The following is a 20,614-nucleotide window of genomic DNA, read 5'->3' as shown; positions in this document are numbered from 1 at the left end:
GTGATGATGGTGATGCTGGTACTGGGACAGTGACACTGGTACTGGGGCGGTGATGCTGGTGCTGGGGAGGTGATGATGGTGATGCTGGTACTGGGACAGTGACACTGGTACTGGGGCGGTGATGCTGGTGCTGGGGAGGTGATGTTGGTTCTGGTACTGGGATGGTGATGCTGGTACTGGGGCGGTGATGCTGGTACTGGGACAGTGATGGCGGTGCTGGGGAGGTGATGTTGGTTCTGATACTGGGATGGTGATGCTGGTACTGGGGCGGTGATGCTGGTGCTGGGGCAATGATGCCGGTGCTGGGGAGGTGATGCCAGTGCTGTTGCTGGGTGGTGGTGCCGGTGCGGGGCAGTGGTACTGGTGCAGGGTGGTGATGGTGATGCCAGTGTGGAGCGGTGATGCTGGTGCCGGTGCTGGGACGGTGATGGTGGTGGCCAGTGCTGGGAAGGTGATGCCAGTGCCAGTGCGGGGCGGTGATGCCGGTGCCAGGTGGCAATGCTGGTGCCGGTGCGGGGCAGTGGTGCCGGTGATGCTGGTGATGCCGGTGCCGGCGATGCCCGGTGATGCCGGTGCCGGCGATGCTCGGTGATGGCGGTGCCGGTGATGCCGGTGCCGATGATGCCGGTGCCGGCGATGCCGGTGCCGGCGATGCCCGGTGATGGTGATGCCGGTGCCGGCGATGCCCGGTGATGGCGGTGCCGGCGATGCCCGGTGATGGCGGTGCCGGTTCCGGGCCTGTCGTACCCACTTGTAACCGCTAGGCGGCGCTACAGTCTCAGCCGTCGCCTGTGGGGGCGTGGTCTCCACTCGGGGGGCGGGGCCTCTGCGTGCCTTGGCCGGCGCGGACGGCGGCTGCGCGGGGTCACGGCGGCGGAAGCGGAAGTGCTCGGCGGGCCGAGTGCCGGTGCCGCCGCCATCATGGAGGGCAGAGGGGCCTCCCGCGTACCGCAGCGGTAAGTGCTTCTCCCCCGCCTTCTCTCCGCGCAGCTCCGCGCCTTTCTCCCGCCCTGGGGCCTCCCGGGCGCTGCCGCGGCGCGCTGCGGCGGCCCGGTGCTGCCGGGAACCGCGGGGCCCGGCCGGGCCCTGATGCCGGCGGCGCTGGCCCGTTACATTTAACTTATGGCAGGGCCCGGGCAGCGGGGAGCCGTAGCTTAAAGCTTGTGGGGTGTGGCGGAGTGAGGGGTTTTGAGGGTCTCCGAGTCGGGGGGAGCGCGGGGCCGGGTCCTCGGGTCAGCGGTTTAACGTCTCCGTGCTGCGGGGTTTAGGTGGACCGACTACATCCCGCTGGGCAAGAGGATGCCAGGCACCCGCTTCATCGCTTTCAAGGTCCCCCTGAAGAAGGTAAGCGCTTGCCGATGCCCTGGGCCCGTTTGGGGTGGAAAGTGGCTGCAGGAAAGCAGCGCTTTGAAAAGAGTCAGTGAGTGAATTCCTTCAAAGAAATGAGAAAGAGCGTCAGTAGGTTGCTTTGTTGTTTATTTTTGGTACGTGGGTTATAACCCAGGCGAGAGAGGAGCAGAGCGTGGTCACTGCTGTTTGACCAGTCAGCGTGTGATGGGATTGTGGTGGCATTCGCGCTGTGGGGGTGCCCAGGAGTGGCTTCTGGGGTTGTTGGCAGCTTCCTGGGTGCTGGCAGCACTGCCTGGGCACCTCAGGTCTGAGGAGATCTGTCCGGGCAGGGGGGATGCTGCGGGCAGCCCCCGCCGGTGTTGCTGGATGCCTGGAGGCTGTACAGCCTGATGAATGCAGTCCCAGAGCTGAGTTTTGGGAGCGGAGGCTGTGAGGGGTCAGGGTGGCGGCACTGCTGCCCGCCCAGCTGTGCCCAGAGGACCCTGCTGCTGTGTGCTGGCGCGAGCGCGGCTCCAGAGTGGTTTGAGCACAGCAGTTACGCCTAAACCAAACACTGGGTCATGTCCGTGGGGGTCGCAGAGTTCGTGGAGGTGAGCAGTGCTGTTTGTGCACCTCCGTTTGAGCTGGAGGCCTATTTTATAGCTTTCACCAAACAAAAACTTCAGTTTCTGGGTGTGTTTGTGATGCTGCAGTGTTCTGCCACAGTATAAAGTTTTCAGTCACTCCTGAAAACCCTCAGCTGACCACTCCCAAAGTAGTGAGGTCCTGAGCACGTTCTGATTTGGCTGGGTGTAACTTGTGTGTCCGTCTGCGTCTGCCTTTGCTTGTTGTCTGCATCTTTCTCTGTGAAGGGATGATCTTTGGGAGTTTCTGGAGCATGAACCTCTTCCCACCAGTCGCGATGCACCTGAGTTTAATGTCTGCTTTTAAACATTATTTCCCTTCAGAGCTTTGATCACAACCTTCATCCAGAGGAGAGATTTTCGCCTCGTGACCTCATTAAGAAAGTCAAAGAGCAGAAGGAAGAACTGGGCCTGATCATTGACCTGACATACACAACTCGCTATTACAGGCCAGAGGTCAGTCTTGGTCTTACTGTTGGGCGGGTGAAGCTCTGTGTAAGCCCTGATATTGCTGATAGAATGGAAAATGTTTCTTGCAAGAAGATAACTTTAAAGAGTATGAGGTACTCGAATCCTCCGGCAGGGGGATGAGGTGACGCATTGCTGGCCCGTCGGGATGGGGTCTTCGTCCTCAATCAGCACAGGCCTGGGGTCTGTGCAGATCCTCTTTGTACCAACCAGCACAAGTCTTGGGATGCCCTAAAGCTGTTTTTTGTAGGCTCTCCTAAGCGAAGAGCTGATTACAACCAGCTTTGGCTTGTGGTATCAAATGTGTGGATGATTGCTTGGAAAGATGTTCCATGCTCTGCATAGGCTTCATCTTCCCCAGGGAGGAAAGAGCAAAGGCATGAGAAATAAAAATGCAAACAGGCTGCTCTGGAATATTGGTTATATGTCATAGGAAAAAAAAAAGAAAAGGGGGGGTGGATCAAGGGGGTGAAGCAGAAGCTTTCTTACCTAAAACTGTGTTGCTGCTTTTTTGGGCTTGGTTGAAAAGCTTGGCTTCTTCTGGTTTATGGCTTATGGTTCTCTAATTGATAAGAATCCTTGTGCTTTTTCTGGAAATTACTGACGGACTTTCTTGTAGGAGCTCCCAGCCACGCTCTGCTACTCAAAGATCTTGACCATGGGACATGAAATACCAAACAGGCACACCATTTTTCAGTTCAAATGCGTTGTAAAAAAGTTTCTGAGGGACAACAAAGACAACGGTAAGTGTGGATTTCCCTTACGTTGCTGCTGTTGGGGAGGGCACTGCAGACTTGGAGGCCAGTGATATTTTAATGAATTTCTTTTCCTTCTCTTGACATGTGAACGTCAAGATAATAAGATTGGTTTGTTATGGTAAAGGAATTCATGCTGGCGTTCTGATAATTTGGCAACGAGTTGAGCTTCAGTTGAGTTTGAGACTGCATCTCTAGACTGGCTCTAAATACTGGTCGCTTTTTGGTAGCAGTGTAAGCAGCAAGCTGTTCGTGCTTAGGAAATGTGGGATGACTTTTTGTGGAGCTTTTAAATCCATCCTCCCTGCAGTGAGCTGTGTGACCATGCAGATGAGCTCACAATTAAATGAGCTAATGAGCTGAATCGGTGGTGCTAATTAGACATAAAGATGGTAATGTGGTTGCGTGGTCACTTCTGTTTGTTTACGCTGGTGTCACTGTTGGGGGACGAAGGCAAATGGGCTTGTTCTGGTTGGGTTTTGGAGAAAGAGCACTTAAATATAACCTGATTATTCTGCGTTACAGATAAACTCATTGGAGTTCATTGCACACATGGCTTAAACAGAACTGGCTACCTGGTTTGTAGGTGAGTTGTCCTTAGTCAAACTGAGTTAAGTGATGGCATTGCCAGCTCTTGTTGCTCCAGCAGGAAATAGTGTTGCACCAGTAAAACGAGAGTCAGGTGACCTGCGTGGTCCCAGACTTGCAAGGATTTAAAGCGTTTCAGCTTCGAGAAGGTTGTCGTTAGGAGGCACTTTTTATCCCCGATTTCAGCAGACCAAATGCTGATATTCCATTCTGGCATGTAATTAGGAGCCCTAAAAACTTCCCGGTTATTCTTTCTTTTTGAATTATCGCTAACCTGTCAATGTTTCCATAGCTAATTGTGTAATTAGAGCTTTCTTGCTGATCTGTTCAGGTACCTGATTGACGTTGAAGGCATGAAGCCAAACACTGCAATAGAGTGTACGTATATATATGTTCTTGTTCGGATGCGAAATGTTTATCGTGGGCTCGTGGTTTTAGATGGTCAAAAGGTTTGGGCTATGCCAGGGAGGGAGTGTTTTACCTGTACACCTGTGTGTGTGTGTTTTCCTGTCAAGTAGAATGGGAGCTGGAGGAGGAGAGGTGTTGGGGGTTCTGCAGGGTAATTGGAAAGAAGGAATTAAGTTTATGGCCTGACTTGGAGCTAACCAGGGTTGAGCGAAGCCAGGGGGCACCGAGCGCTGTCAGATAGTGCCGTGCTGCAGCTCTGCCTGCGTTTCTGCCTTGTCACGGGCTGTCATGCGGAAGGCAGTGTGCTGAGTGGAATCGCCCTGTGTGACCTGAGGTTGGAAGTATAGGTTGAAGGGGTTAAAATCTTTCTAAAGGGTTGAAGTGCTCTGCAGCCCCAAAGATGACTTGTAGAGAGCGCTGTTTTAACTCGGACCTGTCTCTCGCCAGTGTTCAACAGGGCTCGAGGGCATCCTATTGAGAGAATCAACTATATCCAAGATCTTCAAAAGAGATCTGTGAAGTAAGTCTCTGTGTGTGCATGAGCAAGTGCACGTGTCCAGGGAGAGCTGCTGTCAAGCAACAGACGTTTAATGTGATGAGCTCCTAGGAAGGGAGGTAGAACGGGCCAGTGGAGGAAGGTGGGCTGTTGGGAGACCTGGGTTTAAAGATCTCCGCAGGCCTGCTGTCCTTCCTTTTTTTCCGGGAGCAGAAGGGTGGGTTTTTTAAGTGTAAAAGACCTGTTGTGATCACTTGGTAAATGGTTTCTGGACACAATCAAGACATACAGAATTCTTTTTAAGGAACAGCGAACTAAAGAATTTGGGCTCAAGCCCCTTCAGAAAAAAAGCTGGCGCTACACCAAACAGAGAAAAGCAGAGGGATGAACATTATCCGCATCATTCGAACCAGTCCCCCTTAGCGGTGCCCAGGTAGGATTTTGCTTCTTGCCTCTGTGTGTGCCGTACAGCTGAGCAGACAGAAAAAAAAGAGCTGCTTTCTCATTTTTAAGAAACTTAAACTTGGATTTTTACAAGCTACCACTCAGGCTCCCGTTGCCTTGCCAGCTCTGCGGTGGGGAAAAAAGTTTTCCCTGAAACTTGTCTAGAGCCTACAGATTAACATTGAAGTGTTCCTTGTGTCTACAGCAGCAAAGCTCTTTGCCTCCGAATAACACACTTGTGCCTGTAGATGCGGAGTAACATAACTGCCAGTGCTGGTGCTAGTTCCCAGTGGGGCTGAAATGTTCTCAAGCTGTCAGACTTCAGGGACAAGAGGATTTGGAATTGGGTGCCAAGTGAGGCAGCTCTTCCCTGAGAGTGAAGCGGTAACTCTGTTCCTAGGCTCCTCCCGTCTCGGCAGGTTGGCGGGGGAACATGAATGCAGGTGAAGAGCTTCCTCCTGGCCTGGGGCGCACGTTCTAGGTGGGAGATGACCTCTGGCAGCTCCTAGCTGCGGGGGAGCTCCAAAACCATCTCAGGAGCTCATGTGCGGTAGCCAGTGGCTGCTTCTGGCAGAGCAGTGGCTCGTTCAGCCCCACTCTTCATGTTTCCTGCTGAAAAACTTCCCTTACTGTAAGAAATCGGCATGTAGGAAATAAGCTGCTAGCTGGGCGTTCTTACTGGCTGTCGCATTGTTGGTGCTGAAGCAAAAGGGACCAGGTAAACCCGGAGGGTCCAAGGAGATTCACAACCAGCCCTTTCGGGCTCTGCGTGCAGAGAGACTGAACGAGGCCATGACTTCTCCTGGTACTGACACCTGAATTTTCTTCCAGAAACTCTGGCAGCACCAAGAGGCACCGCAGGCGAAGCACCAAGGCGCAGGAGCAACACCAGGAGCTGGCACACGAGCCTGGGGCGACGGAGCAAAGGCAGCTGTGCAGTTTGGCAGCGAGGAACTGCCGGGTTTCGTCGCCCGCTGATGAGCGGTGCAGCGGACTCTGCTTTCCCCCCGAGAGCCCCCAACTCTGCCCGCCTCAGGAAATGCAAGCAGCCAGGAAACGCAGGCGCCGACGCAGGAAACCTGTTGCGACGGCGTAGGGAACGTTGTGCGCGACGAAACAGGGCTGTCTTCAGGGCTGTGTCTTCACCCCGGAGGAGCTCTGAGATGGGTCTCTCGCCGCTTGCACGAGTGGCTTTGTAACCTCCACCAGCAGTCGGGAACTGCAAATGCAGGTGTTCTTAACACAGCTCTTTTTTTGAATTTTATTTTTATCTTTTTCTCCCCTTCCCCGCCCCAGTACTTTTACAAATCTCACAGAAATTTTTTTTAATCCTATGTTGTACCGGAGTCATAGCTCTGCTCCGTGAGGGCTGCGGAGAATAAATGTGGACCCAAACGGAGCTGGAATTACCCTAAAGAAACATCCTCAGGAGCATCCCTTTAACCTTCAACAAAAAGGGCTTTTCCTTGATTTCCTCAATACATAACAAGAAATAGAGATGATTTTTTTTTTTTCCTTTTCACCCACTTTTGCTCAAGTAAATTTCTGTGTGCGTACACCTCTAGCCCCAGTTGCGGAGCGGTTATTCCCCCCGGATGGGCCTGACGAGCGCCGCAGCTTCCGTGCTCACCCGAGCGGAGGGTTGTCGGGCGGTGGACTCTGGCCTCGCGACCGGACCGTTTTGGGGTGAGAACGGGTTTTTTCGGGGTGGCCCGGTGCTGTGCAGCCGGGAAGGGAGCTGCCCCTTTAAGGTTCAGCGCTGGGCTCTGACGTCGTGACGCCCGGCTTTCCGCTGAGGGGAAGGAAGCTGCCGCTCGGCCGGGCGGAAGTGGGAGGTGGCTGCGGCGTGCCCGGATGTTGCGGCGGCTCCTGATTGGCTGCTGGAAGCGAGGCGGGGCGGTGGTGTCGGCGTTTCGGCAAGAACCCGGAAGCGCTGAGGGGAGGCGGCGGCAGGTCAGGGCCGGGCCCGGGCGCTGGGGCTGCGGGCGGGCCCCTCCTCGCTTAAGGGGCCAGGGCCTGGCGGGGAGGCGGCTTGGGAGGCTGGGGGGGCCCTTCCTCTGCTGGGGGGCCGGGCCAGGCGGGCTCCGGTTCGGGGGGATCTCATCTCGGGGTTCCCTTCGTGGGGCTCCGGTCAGGGGGCTCTGGCTGTGCGTGTCTTTCCCCTTAGGAAGGGGGACCCGGTGGGGCTCCCCTTGCTCTGTTGTCGAGGGCTGGGAGCCCGTGGGAGGTTTGGCTGGGGGATCCTGTATACTTTTTTAGAGGGGAATGGCAAGGACAGGCGGTTCTGGGAGGGACGGGCAGTGCTGGGGGGCTCCTCTGCTCTCCCTTGCAGGGAAGGGGCTGTGGGAGTTCTGGAGGGCTCTGATTTGGTGAGGAAGGGGCTTCCTCTCTCCGGGGGCAATGGCTGGGGGGGAGGAATGTCTGTAGTTTGGGCGCCAGCAGCTTGGGGGGGGGAGGGGGTGGTTTGGGCACTTTATCTTGAGGGGTGCTGCAGGAATTAGAGGGGGAGCTCTGGGTTGGGGACAGCGGTAGTTACGGTGCGTGAGTGGTGTCTCTTCTTCCTTGGGGGAGAAGGACTGTGGAACTTGCCAGGGGTCTTTGGTTTGGGGAGGTGACCGGGAGCTCTGCCTTGGAGGAGCAACTGAACCCACGCCCCTGGTAGAAGCACCAGTGAGGAGGAGAAGCTGAAGCCCCCCCTGAGCTGTGGCTCTGTCGCACCCCATAAGTGAGCGCTTTGGCACAGCAGCCTCTGGCAGCACCGAATCCCACAGTTCTTATTTATGGCAAGAGGCCTGTGGAGGCCCCTCCAGGATGTGGGCTGAGAAATGTGGGCCTGCCTGCCCTAAAAAGGGGCTTCTGCTCCAAGATAACCCCGGAAAGGCAACTCCTCCATTGCTCGGGATCCTCAGGTGGTACTTAGCTCAGCTCAGGACACTTGCCCGTTTAGGAAGGAGCCGCAGTAAATCGTGATGTCATGCGTGTGGCAGTCACGTTGTTGGAAGGCTTGCGAAGTGCTCTGGATTCAGCGCTGTGATTTCATAGGGAGTTTAACCCTTATGCTGGTCCGGAGTGGCTTTTCCAGGGGAAAACTGCTTTGGGTGTGGGGGAAGAGCATTGTGGAGAGTTTCTGGGCTCGCTGCCCCTCAAACAGTCTCGGTGCTTCGTCAGCTTTGAATTGACCAGCTTGTGCCTTAGGGCTGTGAGGGAGAAGGGGTTTGTTGGAGCCAAGCGGGAGGCAGACGCACGGATCAGGTCGAGGTGCATTCCTGGGGCGACGGGTGTGCCTCCCGCAGCACAGGGGAGAAGAGGGATTGCGACTGTGCCCAGGCGAGAGCAATTTGGGATCGAGCTTGTTGGGTTGGGACGGATCTGCTGAGCAGCAGCGGCTGGAAGGATGGCCTTTGGCTCCGTCCTCTTCTCACTGCTGTGTAAGCAAAATGGTGAACGCTGCAGCGTTGAAACACTGTGTAAAGCTGCTTCTGCTCAAGTCTGAATGAAATGCTTTGGCCTTCTCCCCTCAGACTAGTGACCGGCACTAGTTTTGTTGCGTGGAGAGACAATTGGGAAGGAAGCGCTATCGTTGGTAGGATTTGGGTGGGCCAGACCCTAGTTTGAAATCAATTGCTGAGGACTGATCTTGAATTTGTGGCTGCTTTTTGAGCCGTAAAGGTAAATCCAAGCGCTGTGCCCAAAAAGAGCTGGGCTTCTCCCAGATTCCTCTCTCAGGACCTAACTTGGCCCATGTATTAAATGCTTTTCTGCTGAGGGGGGATGATTTCTATTGAGGAAAGACAGTCCTGAGGAAACTGGATGAGTTACCTGGTTTACATTGGTTTTGATGCACTTGACTTTCCTCCCACCGCAGAGTTCGTCAGCCTCACGGCAGCTTTGATGTGTGTTGTTATGCCCAACCACACCGACATCAGCCTCCCGCCAGAGGAGCGAGTCCGAAGACTGATCCAGGTGGGAAGCGCTGTGGAAGTGAACGAGGATGTCCCACCGCGACGTTACTACCGCTCCGGAGTGGAAATCCTCCGCATGGCCACCGTTTACTCGGAGGAAGGCAATATCGAGCATGCCTTTATTTTGTACAACAAATATATCACGTAAGAGCAACATTGCTGCTTTTGCAAGTAACCCGTGCTGATACAAGGGGTTGTGGGTTTGGTGTTGCGTATTTGGAGCGTGTCTAAACACTGTGAGGCCTTGCTGAGCTGGAAGAACTGGGTTCTCTGCAGAGCTCTGCTCTTTTTGAATTTCGGTTACCGCAGAGGTGAGGATACAGCTGGTTAGACTGAGTAGGAGATGTCGTAACGGTGTGAGGCGCTAGCCCACAAACGCCGCTCACCTCTTTGCAGGAGGTTTGTAAAAGTTGCCTTTGAAACCAGGCTGATCCTGGATTTCTCTGTCCCTCTGCAAGTGGAGACTGCTGTCAGCAGGAGGGAGGTTTTGGCTCCCTGTGTGTGGAAGCTTCCTGGTGTTTTATCACTGCAGAGTGGCTAGATTGGCCTCGATTGTCGCTAGGTTGGCCGTGCTGTCCTATGGATTGGCAAGGATCTGTGGTCAAGGATCTCGGTATCGAGTATCTACCTCAAAGGATGTAGGCTGGTTGGTGGTTTCTCTAACAAACCGGCTTTGGAGGAGGAGCCTGCTTTACACATAAGTTACTACAGCCCTTTACAGCAGGCAGCGAGTTCCTCCTTCAGGTGCAGGGACCAGCTGTAGGTTTAGTTTTATGTCTCAGTTTTATGCCCCCTCCCAAACACACATGCATATGCCCAAGCCCTTCTTGGGAGGGACGTGGGGAAGAGTCCTGGGTCCAAAGAACCTGATCCCAATCAACTGGTGAGTTTCTTGGGTACTGAGCACCCTTTTAGAAAGCCCCAGATCATATCTAAACCCAGCCAACACCCTGTTTGGTGTCTCAGCTGTAGGGTCTACGTTCCGTGTAGACAAGTGCAGAGCCACATATTCTTGCCGTCACCTCTGCAGCTGGCCAGAAATGAGCCATCTTGGGTCTGAAACCCCGCTGCTGTCCCTGCTGAGCCAGAGCCTATGCCGTGCTAACGCGGTGATGTGATGTCAGGTCTGGATCGTGTCTGAGCAGCCTGCAGTACGAGTGGATCAAACAGGCACAGGCCTGGCGCTGTTTAAAGGGCTGAAAACTGTCATCCTCAGAAAATATCCCAGTGGCGGAGTGTCCTGTTCCTGTGGATTTTTTGGCCAAAACCCTGTCCCTCCTGCTTCTGCCCAGTGCCACTCTGATATGGTCTCTGCTGTGCCGACGCTGCCCGCTTACCCAGAATGTTGTTGGCATCTCTGTGGGCATTTTCTCTCCCTGCCCCCATGTGCGGGGTTCCTGCCCCTTAAATCCAACGCATTTTTCTTTCATTAGCTTTTCTTCCCGCCTTGCACTTCCTGAGCTTTTATGGGCATCGTAGCGGGTGCCCTGGGAGGCTGCACAGTGAGATGGGAAGTGTAAAACCCTTGGGAAGGTTTCCAGGCTGGTTACGTAGCCGAAGGAGAAACTCTTTAACTAAACAAATGAACTAAAAGCACCTTTGCTGTTTCATTACAGCAATGATAGGTGCTGGGGTATTTTCTCTCTAGCAGCTTTCAAATGTTCGTGGCATTTACGGTAGCCTGGCTGCTGGGCTGCCAGGAAGGTGAAAAAACTTTCCCTCAGTGGTGTGATTTCTCCAGTGCTGATGAATATGAACTTCTGTCCTGGATTGTCCGAAGATATGAATTTAATGTCACTGTCTCATTTCTTTAAATGAAGATGCGAAGCTGTAGCTCAAGCGGTAGGCTTGACAAAATGTTTTCTAGATGTCCTTCCCCAAGGGCGTGATCCAGAAGGCAAGAGCGGGGCACTGGTAATTGCAGCCTCTCATGGGACTTGCTCCGCTCTCCCCTTTCTAGAAATGGGACCCAAATTCTTCCCCTAGTGCTGCAGCCCACATCTGCAGTCAGTGCTGGGGCTGTCCTTCCTCAGAGCCCAGCTGCGTGCCCGAGCGTATGGCCTAGTGCCAGCGCTTTCCGCATCAGGCTGTGCCTTCAGGAAGGGAAGGACTCCAGCCCTGGGAAGGGCGTGAGAGGCTTTTAGCTTGGTGTGTTTGGTGGGAGTGAGCGCATCGTCCTTGGGAGCGAGGTGTGGTCTATGTGGCTTTGGGAAGCTGGATTTCTCTTTATTTCCCTATACAGCACTCCCCAAGGGTGATCCTGAGGCCTGAATTACACGATGAGCTCTGTGTTGTGGTGCTCGATTTGGAGAGCCATCGGTTTTGAGACAATCTTGTCTAGACCCAGGGTAATCTCAAGGCAGATCTGCACTGAGATTCCCATTGAGGCAGCCAGCTCCCTGCTTGGCCTCCGGCCACCCACTCGGTCTCGCGCGGGTCGTTTGGCTGCACAGCACCTCTGTTTCCCAGGCAGAAATGAAGCCCATTGCCCAGCCCTCCTCACGGTGGGCAGGAGGGCGGCACAGGTATCTCTAAGAATAACCAGGCTGGACTTCTAATACGTGTGTCTTGTCACCTTGTAAGACATCTGCTTGCTTGTCTTCTCGAACAGCTTCTTCTGCATTGATCTGAGTGGATGTTTTCCTTGAATTGCCATCAGGCACGCTAGGTTTGATTTCACTAGAGCCAAATAAGAAAGGAAAAAAAAAAGACATGAATTTTCTGTGGTGTTTCGGCTCCTGGTTTGCCTGCGTGGCTGCGAGCTGCTAGGATTGGCTCTGGGGTTTTGCGTGGGGTGTTGTAAGGGACTGGAGAGATGCCGGCTTGGCATGCGTGCTGTAGCAGTGCTTAAAAATAGCCTGTGATCTGGCTGCTCGGTGCCAAACAGCTGCTGCTCATAGTGGACTCGGGAGCAGGCGGAGGTTTGAACAAGCCCAGAACTCCCGGTGATGGGAGCCGCAGGTTTCAGTCTTGCCAAGCCTCAGCTGGGCTGTTGATAGGAAACGTGAACCGTTCCTGCCCTTCCTCTGCCTCCATCCCCAGCCTGCCACTGCCTGGTCTTGCTGCAGAGTTTTCCTCTGGCTACCTGAGTCCTCCTCTCGTCCTGCTGCCCACTTTTTCCCCCCCTTCCTGACTTATGGAAACCCAGCTGTCTCTGCTGGTTTTTCCGTCTTCCCCAGGCCAGCATCTGCTCTTAATCCTTCTTAGTTAATCCCTTCCATTTTAATCTGTGAGCTGTTGGCAATGATCGCAGCCTTGTTTTGTCTCCTCGACACAGTGACCTACTTCACAACCACCAGCCGGGAGCAGGGACCTTGCTGGGTGTTTCGGATGGAGCAACGGCTTCTCCGTGACTCTGGGCTGTGACGTGGCTGTGCTGATCCTGCAGTCTCTGGCGAGAGCATCCTCACGCTCTCTGTGGCAACCGGGAGCGTTCGGGGTTGCAAAAAGTCCTTCCTTTTCCCAGAGGACTGAGGTTTTGAAGCAGCTGAGTTTATTTACTGCACACACAGAGGCTTCTCAGTGTGAAGAGTGTTCTCACTCTGTCCCCCCTGAGATTTTCCCGCTTGGCTCTGCTTGCTTTGTTTGTGCTGCTCCCTGGGGCACAGTCTAGTCCTCATTACCCTTATTCTTTGTGCCTGGGCACAAGGCAGCTCTCTAAAGGAGCTGGAGAGCATCCTCCTTCGGATGCTGAAGCGGCGTAGCAAAGATCCATGAAGAAGGCCAGGATTTTTTTTGCGTTATGCCTGCAGGCTTTGTGGACACTCGGAGCAAGCACAGCTCCACTTGCAGGAGATGAGGACCCAGCTAAGCTCGCCATGAGCTCACCCTGAGCACGCAGTCAGGTAGTGCGCTGCTGGGGACTTGTTCACAGACATAACTCGGGGATGCTTCAAGCCTGGAGAGCCTCACAGAGCTGAGCCAGGGTGAATTGCCCCATGTTTGCGGGCTTTTTTCCCTTGTTTTCGTGCTTGCAGTAGTCTTTCTCTGCATCTTCGCCACTGTGTCCTGCAGAGCTCCCTGGAGGGAGTGAACAGCTACCCTGTTTGTAGAGAAACCAAAGATTAACCTGTTCCTAGTTGTGCTGGGAGCAGGGTGATGTTAAGTTCAGTCTTGATTTCCCTCCCAGAAATCTGCACAGAAATAGCCCTGCTGCCTGAAATATTGCCCTGACCTTCTGGGGTGGTCGGGCCACAGAGCCGAAAGGCTCCTGATGCAACAGCTGGGGATGTTGTGAACTTGCTTTTAGCTTACCTGTAAGTTTCCTCTTTTCAAGGTCTGAGTTAATTTCCCCATCTCTTGCACAAACCGTTTGCTCCCCCCTACAGAAGGACGGTGTGAGCACTGAGTCAGCTGAGTCCTTGGATGCTCGCAGAGGTGTAGGCAGGTGTCCAGGGACCTTCCTGAATCACCACTAGCGTCCTTGGTGGTTTAGACCAGCTTATTAATGTGTCTGTTCAAAACCAATGTATTTATCCCTGAGGATCATCTCTAAAGTCCAGGTGGAAGAAAAATCTCCCATGCGAGGTGCTCCCCTGGGACGGAACGAGATCTCCTGTGTGCCATGAAGAGCTCAGAAGGCTGTTATATGACGGAGGGTTTCCTGCAGAAAGGCAGGCGACTATCCTGATTGTGGGGAGCACAGGGTCCAGGGAGGTGGTGGAGCAAGGGGACAGTGCTGGATGGGAATGGGCTGTACCCCCACAATGCCACTTACCATCTTGTGTCTGTCCCTTTCTGCTGTGATTCAGAAACGCAGTTTCTCTCCTGTGTTTACAGGCTCTTCATTGAGAAGCTGCCGCAGCACTGTGATTACAAAACTGCTGTCATACCCGAAAAGAGGGAGACAATGAAAGTAAGTAGTAACATTGCCAAATCTTTAACAGCTGCTGTCGGAAACGTTTTGGGGTCCTTGATCTTGGGTGTTCATGGCTCTGGGATGAGTGATCCACACAAACGCTGAGAGGCCTTGGCTTGACCAGGCAGTCCTGACCCCTTGGGAGTTATGGTTTGGGTTCTTCTTACCCCATTGTATTTGTGCTGGGCTGGCTGTGGCCATCCAGTTTACTTTCTGTTGAGCACTGGGGTGTCCTTTCTTTCCTGTTAAACTCCCTGCTCTTTAAAGACCACATGGCTTTTCCATGGTGGCTGGATGCTCAATGTGGTGGTCCTCAGGGGATTTGCCAGGGATCCTTGGAGATGGCTCACAGCCACAAGTAGCTACCGTTCCTCTGCTCAGCATTGACCAGAAGAGCAAAGGATAACGCTGCCTAAGCTCTTGCTCGGTGGTGTTGGCGGTGCTGTCTGTGCCACCCAGCTACGACGTGCCTGGCTGCAGCCTGTCCGCAAGTGGTGGTGGAGCTGCTCGGCCCTTCCTGCCTCGTGAACAAGTTTATAATCTCTGGGTGCTACATGTCTGTTGATTCTTGCATCTGTTCAGGTCTTGTTTTTCTTGCCTTGGAGCTATCACACTCTTATGACTGTGTTTCCTCCCTTCAGAAACTGAAAGAAGTAGCCTTCCCCAGAGCTGAAGAGCTCAAGGAGGAGCTATTAAAGAGGTACGCCAAGGACTATGCTAAGTACAAGGAGCAGAAGGTGAGTGAGAGGAGACTGGAGGCCTGTGCCTCCCCAGAAGACCCTCAGCCACCAAGGGTTTGGAAGAGGGCAGGTCTCCAGGGCTCCCTGGGTGCTCTGAAATGTGAAGTCTGGGCAGCCCCAGCTTGCAGGGTCCAGCCTCATCATCTGCAGCGCAGGGCTGTCCCAATGATGTGTCTGCTGCCGTATGTAGGTGAACCTGTCACAGGCATCCCTGTGTCTCTCTTCATCATGCATCCTGGAGGCTGTCTGAGCTGGGACTGTTGTTTGGTTGTTTTTTCTCTTTGTCTCAACACGAGGTCTAGGTCTTATGATCCAGAAACTCAGCAGGCAGCTGGTAACAGCATGGGCAAGGATCTGGGGTTCTGTGGGCAAAGCAGAAAACTCTGCAGTTGGTTTTGCTGCGGACAAGTCCAATTTTAGAGATAGGATAGAGGGAAATCAACCTGGAATTATATTTCTGTGGAAGAGGGAGGGTAAGGCAGCAGTTTACTGCCCTGATCTAGCTGGCTCTCCTGATGGAAGTACGGATCTCTGTTTTGCAAGCTGCAGCTTCCTTGCAGGGAGTGCTGTTCACTGGTTACCTGCCTAGAAGTAGTCTGGGATTGCTGAGGGTCTGCAGTGCATAGGCTTCGTATTCTGCCTCGGGCTAGTGTTCCCCTGTCTGCTGATGTCCCTTGGCATATTTCTCCTTGCAGAAGGAGGAGGAAGAGGAATTTGCACGCAATTTGGCTTTGCAGCAGCAGCTGGAAGAGGAGAGAAATCGGGTAGCCCTGATGAAGCAGCAGCAGGCAGAGCAAGAGCAGTTTCATGCCTTTGAGGAGATGATTCGACGACAGGAGCTGGAGAAGGAACGTCTAAGGATAGTGCAGGAATTTGGAAAGCCAGAGTCGAGTCCTGAGTCTCTGGACGGACCCCTCATCCCTGGCGTAGAAAAGCCTCCAACTGATTTAATCCCGAAGGTTCCCATCTCTCCAGTTCACCCTGCAAGTCCGTCAGCGGGGACTGTCTCATCCAAACCTCCTGTTGTGGACAGATCTTTGAAACCTAGCGCTTTGGGGAGCACGGAAAACAGTTAGTACCTCTCAGTGCACCCTTCTCCCTAGCCAAACACGGCCGAGGAGCCGATTTGCCTGGAAGGCTCTTGGAAGTATCTGATCATGGCTCCATCCCTTCTGGGGGTTTGGCCTTCCAAGTCACTGGATGTTCTCCCCATTGTCCAGCAGAGCTTTGCAGGGCTGGGGAGAGCTGTCTTCTCTTGGGAATCGGCCCCCCGCATTTCCCCAGCCCAGTCTCTCTGCTGATCTAGAGTCTACAGCCTATTTGGCTTTCCTAGATCCAAATACTTGTTGGAGATTGGGATTTAGTTCTTGGCTAGGCTGATCGAATTCTCCTCTTCTGCCAAATACGGCTCCAAAATACTGACTCGGATGCTTCCAAGTGACTGGTTCTTGCCCAGTGACACATGTTACTTAAATGACATTTTGTAAGTGTGGTTTCATGTTCTTTAACAAAATACTTGGGGTTTGACACACTGCTACAGGTCTCTTTCTCTCATAAGTGTCCCCGTTTTGAAAGAGGTCGTGAGTGTCCTGTATGAAGTGTCACAGTGACTTCGTTTATCTGTGACTGCTGTTGTAAGGGTAGACATGAGAGCAGTTAACGTTTCCAGGCTGGATTTACCCAGTCTAGTCCCTTCAGATCCTGACCTGAGGGAACATTTCTCCAGCATTCCTGACTGTCCTTGCTCATTGTGCTTCCATTCTCCCCACAGATACAAGCATGGACGTCCTTCGCCAGGTCATCGTCCCTAGGGAGCTCTGCCAGAAATTCCTCCAGCTGGCTGATGCCAACACGGTCCGGGGTGTGGAGACATGTGGGATCCTCTGCGGTAAGCTGGTAAGGTGGTAATCCTAATTAAGACCCTGGAATTGGCGCAGGGGCTTTTTGTCAGGGCGTGCAATAGCTTTGAAAATGGCGAGAGGATCCTGTTTTTCGCCATGGAAGGCTGTAGTGCAGTTTCGCTGATGACTAGGGTTTTGTGTGAGTGTTAGGGATGATCTGCCTCTCCTTTTCCTCCCTTTAACATTAGGATTTCCTCACACTGAATGAGGTGCTGGCCCCCAAGTCCCTATGGGTGTTTGGCTTCCTCTCTCCTGTTGAAGACTCTCTGCTGGGTACTCCCACGTTGCCGTGACAGGCAGCTCCGGTGACCTGTCCTTTGGGTACCAGCAGGACTGAGGGGTCCCAGCTGTGAACTAGAACCCTCACCAAGACAAGGCTGTGCAAACACCGACTGGAGACAGTTAGTTCTCCCCCAAAGAGTTTGTGTGCACAGGTTTCTATTGGCAGCTCCAGCCTGTCCCCCTGAGTCGCCTGGGGCTGCTTTGCTTGCAGAAGTTTGCTTTGAAATGAAGTTGCTTGATGTAGCAACTTTCTGCAATCCAGCTGCTTCCAGGCACTTTGTGATAATTTAATTGTGAGGCATTGTCTCCTAGTGAGTGCTCTCGTGGGTGCTCTGCACGGCAGGGAAAATGAAATGGAAAGCCGTGGGTCATGCTCAGACTCAGAAAATCCTGCGACTCCTTTGTCAGTACCTTGCAGTTACTATTTCTGTGACCTGTAAACGGACAGTAGATGCATCTGTGGGCTTGTTTCCAGACCTGCTGTTCCCCTGGCTGGGCCCCTGAGCGATGGATGCAGAAGTACCGTGTTCCCAAAGCTTAAGAAATTACCTTTGCACCAGTGGGCGGCAGCAGTGTTTCCTGCCTGGGGGGTGCCCAGTGGGTAACAGCCTCCCTGTGCTGCCTTGCAGATGAGGAACGAGTTCACCATAACCCACGTCATTGTTCCCAAGCAGTACGGAGGCCCCGATTATTGCAACACGGAGAATGAGGAGGAGCTCTTCATGATCCAGGATCAGCATGGCCTTGTTACACTAGGCTGGATCCACGTGAGTCTCTCATTCCTGTTTCACTTCCCAACTGGCCTTGCATTCAGCCAGGAGGGAAAGGGGTGCGTGGAGCAGGGCTGGCGGAGGAGAATTTACTGGAGGAGATGGCATGGAGCAGGCAGCATCATGCAGTTGGATTTCTCCCTCTGGTGCAGTCTCAGTCACTACTCAATGCTACTGCAGAAATCCAGGCCTGTTTTGAGTCTGGGTCCCTTTCTAAAGCATCAGGCCCTTTGAGAGTGGGATATTGGGCATGAAGCTCATGTTTCATCCAGCTAAAAGCCGACTCCCGAGGCACTGTCGGGGCATCCCGAGCTCCTGCTGTCAGCGCAGGGCCTCTCCCGTGATGCGTCCCCGCAGTAGCGCTGCTTTTCGCAGACAGCTGTGTGCTGCTCTGCCACGGGATGTGCCAGTTCCAGATTCCTCCGCTGGCTTCAGCACTGCCCTGCTGCCTGTCCCCGTGGAGCCTTTGGCAGTTGGATTGGTGCCAAGCAAAATGTTTGGTGCTGCTGAGGAATCTCTTGAAAGCAGCAGCTGCCTCACAGGCTTTGACAAATAAATGCCTGCTGTGTGTGCCCGATATGTGCGGGGTCTCTGTTTTTGGTGTTAACTCTTCAGTGATGGCCCTGCAATATCCAGGGACCCTCAAGAATCCCTTTGACCTTTCTGCTGGTCTTGGCAACGAAAACCTAACAAGCGAAAGGGGAAAGACCTTTCGGCAAGAGTGGGGCTGTGAAATCTAGCTGTCAGCCGGAGTTGGGTAAGGTGGTGGTTGTCTGTGATCGTACAACCCTTGGCTGTCTTGGCGGAATGCGGTATCTTGAAGTACCTTGGCAGTGTGTTAGTGCCTGGTGATGCTGTGCCCCAGGGGTAGCAGCACTTCAGAAACGTGTGGAGTGCCCTGTGGGGAGGTGTGCATGAAAGCAAGGACAGCGTTGTGCCTTACAAGTGTGACTTTCCATGGGATATGGCCAGAAATGTAGAGCTCCTGTATTTACTCTAAATGGAAAAGAGGAGCAGATGTTTTGGGTTGGGGCAGTCCAAAACCATTTTCAGTGTGCAAGCATGTCCTCTGTGCCATCCGAGGAGCTGTCTCTCTTCTCTGTTACAACCTTCTCGTAGCAGACGTGGTCCCTTTGGACAAGTCCTCTGACCCTGCTGTAACTTCCTCTCTTTTCTGTTGCCTTGTGTTTCAGACTCACCCCACGCAGACAGCCTTCCTCTCCAGCGTCGACTTGCACACGCACTGCTCCTACCAGATGATGTTGCCAGAATCCATCGCTATCGTGTGTTCTCCAAAATACCAGGAGTGAGTATGGATGTGGGGTAGGTAAGGCCTTTCCCTCTGCCTGTGCTGCCCAACCAAAAGGTTGGGCAGGAGGTCTAGTCTCTTCAGAAGGTATCAAAGGCTTGTTTACCGTGACCTTTTCTCTGTCGGATTCCTGGTGTGGAATAAAATGTCAAGTCACACAATGAAAGTTTTACCAAAAGAGGCTGGAAGAGCACGTGTGATTTCACAGCTCTTCTGAGCTGGTTTTGGGGGGGCATATCTGGGCCGTGGTTGCCCACCCATGAAAAGAGACCAGTTTGCAGCCGCAGAGCTGGGGAGAGGAGTGTCCCGGGCAGAGGAGCGTCCCACAGCGTGCCGTTCTCACGCGAGACGAGCAGACTCAAGCGTGCTCCTTCAGACACAAAAGGAGGTGCTTCTATTTGCAGAAGCTTGAGCTACACGGAGCTCGTGTTTATTTCCTCTAGGACGGGGTTTTTCAAGCTGACAGAGCATGGCCTGGAGGAGATCTCTTCCTGCCGGCAGAAAGGATTCCACCCGCACTCCAAAGAGCCTCCTCTCTTCACTGTAAGTCACCCCACGAGGCAGTGGGGGCTGTAGGACCGTGAGTCAGCGTACTGGATGCTTCACTTGAATTTATATCTGTGTCGAGGTGCTAGGCTGTGACCCAGGACAGAAGGGTCAGCCTGGCAGGGGCTTGTCTCTTCCTCGAGTTCAGATGCGAAAGCTTTCGAACTTGTTAGCATGTGTTGGAGGTGTGATGCAGGGCACTTCTCTGCAGAAGCCGGTCAAGGCAGCGGCAAAGGCTTGTATTTGAGAGAAATATTAATATTTGTTCCTGCTAGGGTCTCTGTGTGGCACTGGGCAGGCACTAGTTCTGGGCCAGAGAGGGCTGTTCTGCAAAGGATGCTGGGTGCAGGTTGTGTCAGGAGGTAGAGGGGACTCACCTGAGCTGTGGGAGCATCGGAATAACCCCCTGTCCCCTCTTTCTCTTCCCCTCTCTTCCAGACCTGCAATCATGTGTCAGTAGTCGAGAGAGACGTGGTCCTGATGGATCTCCGATAGGCCTCTTGCCTCAACACAAAACCATCTACCTACCTTCTAGGCCTAGGGAATTTTTTTTTTTCCTCCTGTAGCAGATGATTTCTACCGTGTAGTGATCCTTCCCCTTCATCCCCCAATAATCGCGGTGAAATCGGCATCCTGACCTCAGTGGGAGCACGTGAAACCTCAGTGCCTGGCGTCAGGCTGGGAAAGTGGTGCTGAGGTTCAGGGTGTGGGGAAAAGCTAACTGGAAATTCAAAGACAGAAGCTAACACTGAAGCAGTTGTTTAATACTCTAATCTATGGCTTCTCGAGGGGGGTTCCTCGTGATTTGCTGCAACCATGAGGTGTGGAAACCTCTTCAAGTGCTTTCCAAAGTGGGACTTGCCCAAATTAACCCGTGCTTTGTTTTGCCTCTCCCTCTGGGTGGTTGTGGTCTCAGCGCAGCTGGCTGGAGTAGATGAGCCTCTGCTATAGTTTAAGGTTAAACCTTCCTAAGCCCTCTCACCCCATGCAAGAGCTTATCGCCGCTGAGCCGGAGCAAGTCCTGCTTGCTGGTATGCAGGTCTTTGCCCGGTGAGGTAAGAAGGGGCCCGACCTCCTTTGGGAACCCCTGTTTGAGCGTTTTGGGGGAGAAGGT

At 53.4% G+C, this 20,614-nt stretch overlaps 2 protein-coding genes across 4 annotated transcripts; both read left to right on the top strand.

Moving 5' to 3' along the window:
* Positions 1–915: 915 nt before the first annotated feature.
* DUSP11 (dual specificity phosphatase 11) lies at positions 916–6,629 on the top strand. Its single transcript, XM_075724028.1, is given in 11 exon segments — positions 916–956; positions 1,269–1,344; positions 2,298–2,429; positions 3,061–3,184; positions 3,722–3,782; positions 4,116–4,162; positions 4,640–4,712; positions 4,993–5,121; positions 5,533–5,550; positions 5,552–5,575; positions 5,964–6,629. Coding segments are annotated over 11 exon segments (984 nt in total). The 5' UTR covers positions 916–921; the 3' UTR covers positions 6,229–6,629.
* A 358-nt stretch (positions 6,630–6,987) lies between these two features.
* STAMBP (STAM binding protein) lies at positions 6,988–20,246 on the top strand. 3 transcript variants are annotated; one of them, XM_075724020.1, is made up of 10 exons: positions 6,988–7,085; positions 8,998–9,238; positions 13,874–13,949; positions 14,594–14,689; positions 15,388–15,763; positions 16,464–16,588; positions 17,505–17,642; positions 18,839–18,951; positions 19,398–19,497; positions 19,939–20,246. In XM_075724020.1, exons 2-10 carry the CDS (start codon positions 9,024–9,026, stop codon positions 19,993–19,995), a joined length of 1,296 nt encoding a protein of 431 aa, XP_075580135.1. In that variant the 5' UTR covers positions 6,988–7,085; positions 8,998–9,023; the 3' UTR covers positions 19,996–20,246. The 3 variants fall into 3 exon arrangements, with proteins under 3 accessions (XP_075580135.1, XP_075580136.1, XP_009480715.2); XM_075724021.1 differs by lacking the exon at positions 6,988–7,085 and adding an exon at positions 7,897–8,560; XM_009482440.2 differs by lacking the exon at positions 6,988–7,085 and having other exon boundaries at positions 8,573–9,238.
* Positions 20,247–20,614: the final 368 nt, after the last annotated feature.

The sequence above is a fragment of the Pelecanus crispus genome, chromosome 21, assembly GCF_030463565.1.
Source record: "Pelecanus crispus isolate bPelCri1 chromosome 21, bPelCri1.pri, whole genome shotgun sequence".
NCBI lineage: Eukaryota > Metazoa > Chordata > Aves > Pelecaniformes > Pelecanidae > Pelecanus > Pelecanus crispus.
Note: the sequence above shows the minus strand (reverse complement) of the source record. Positions and strands in the feature narration are given on the sequence as shown.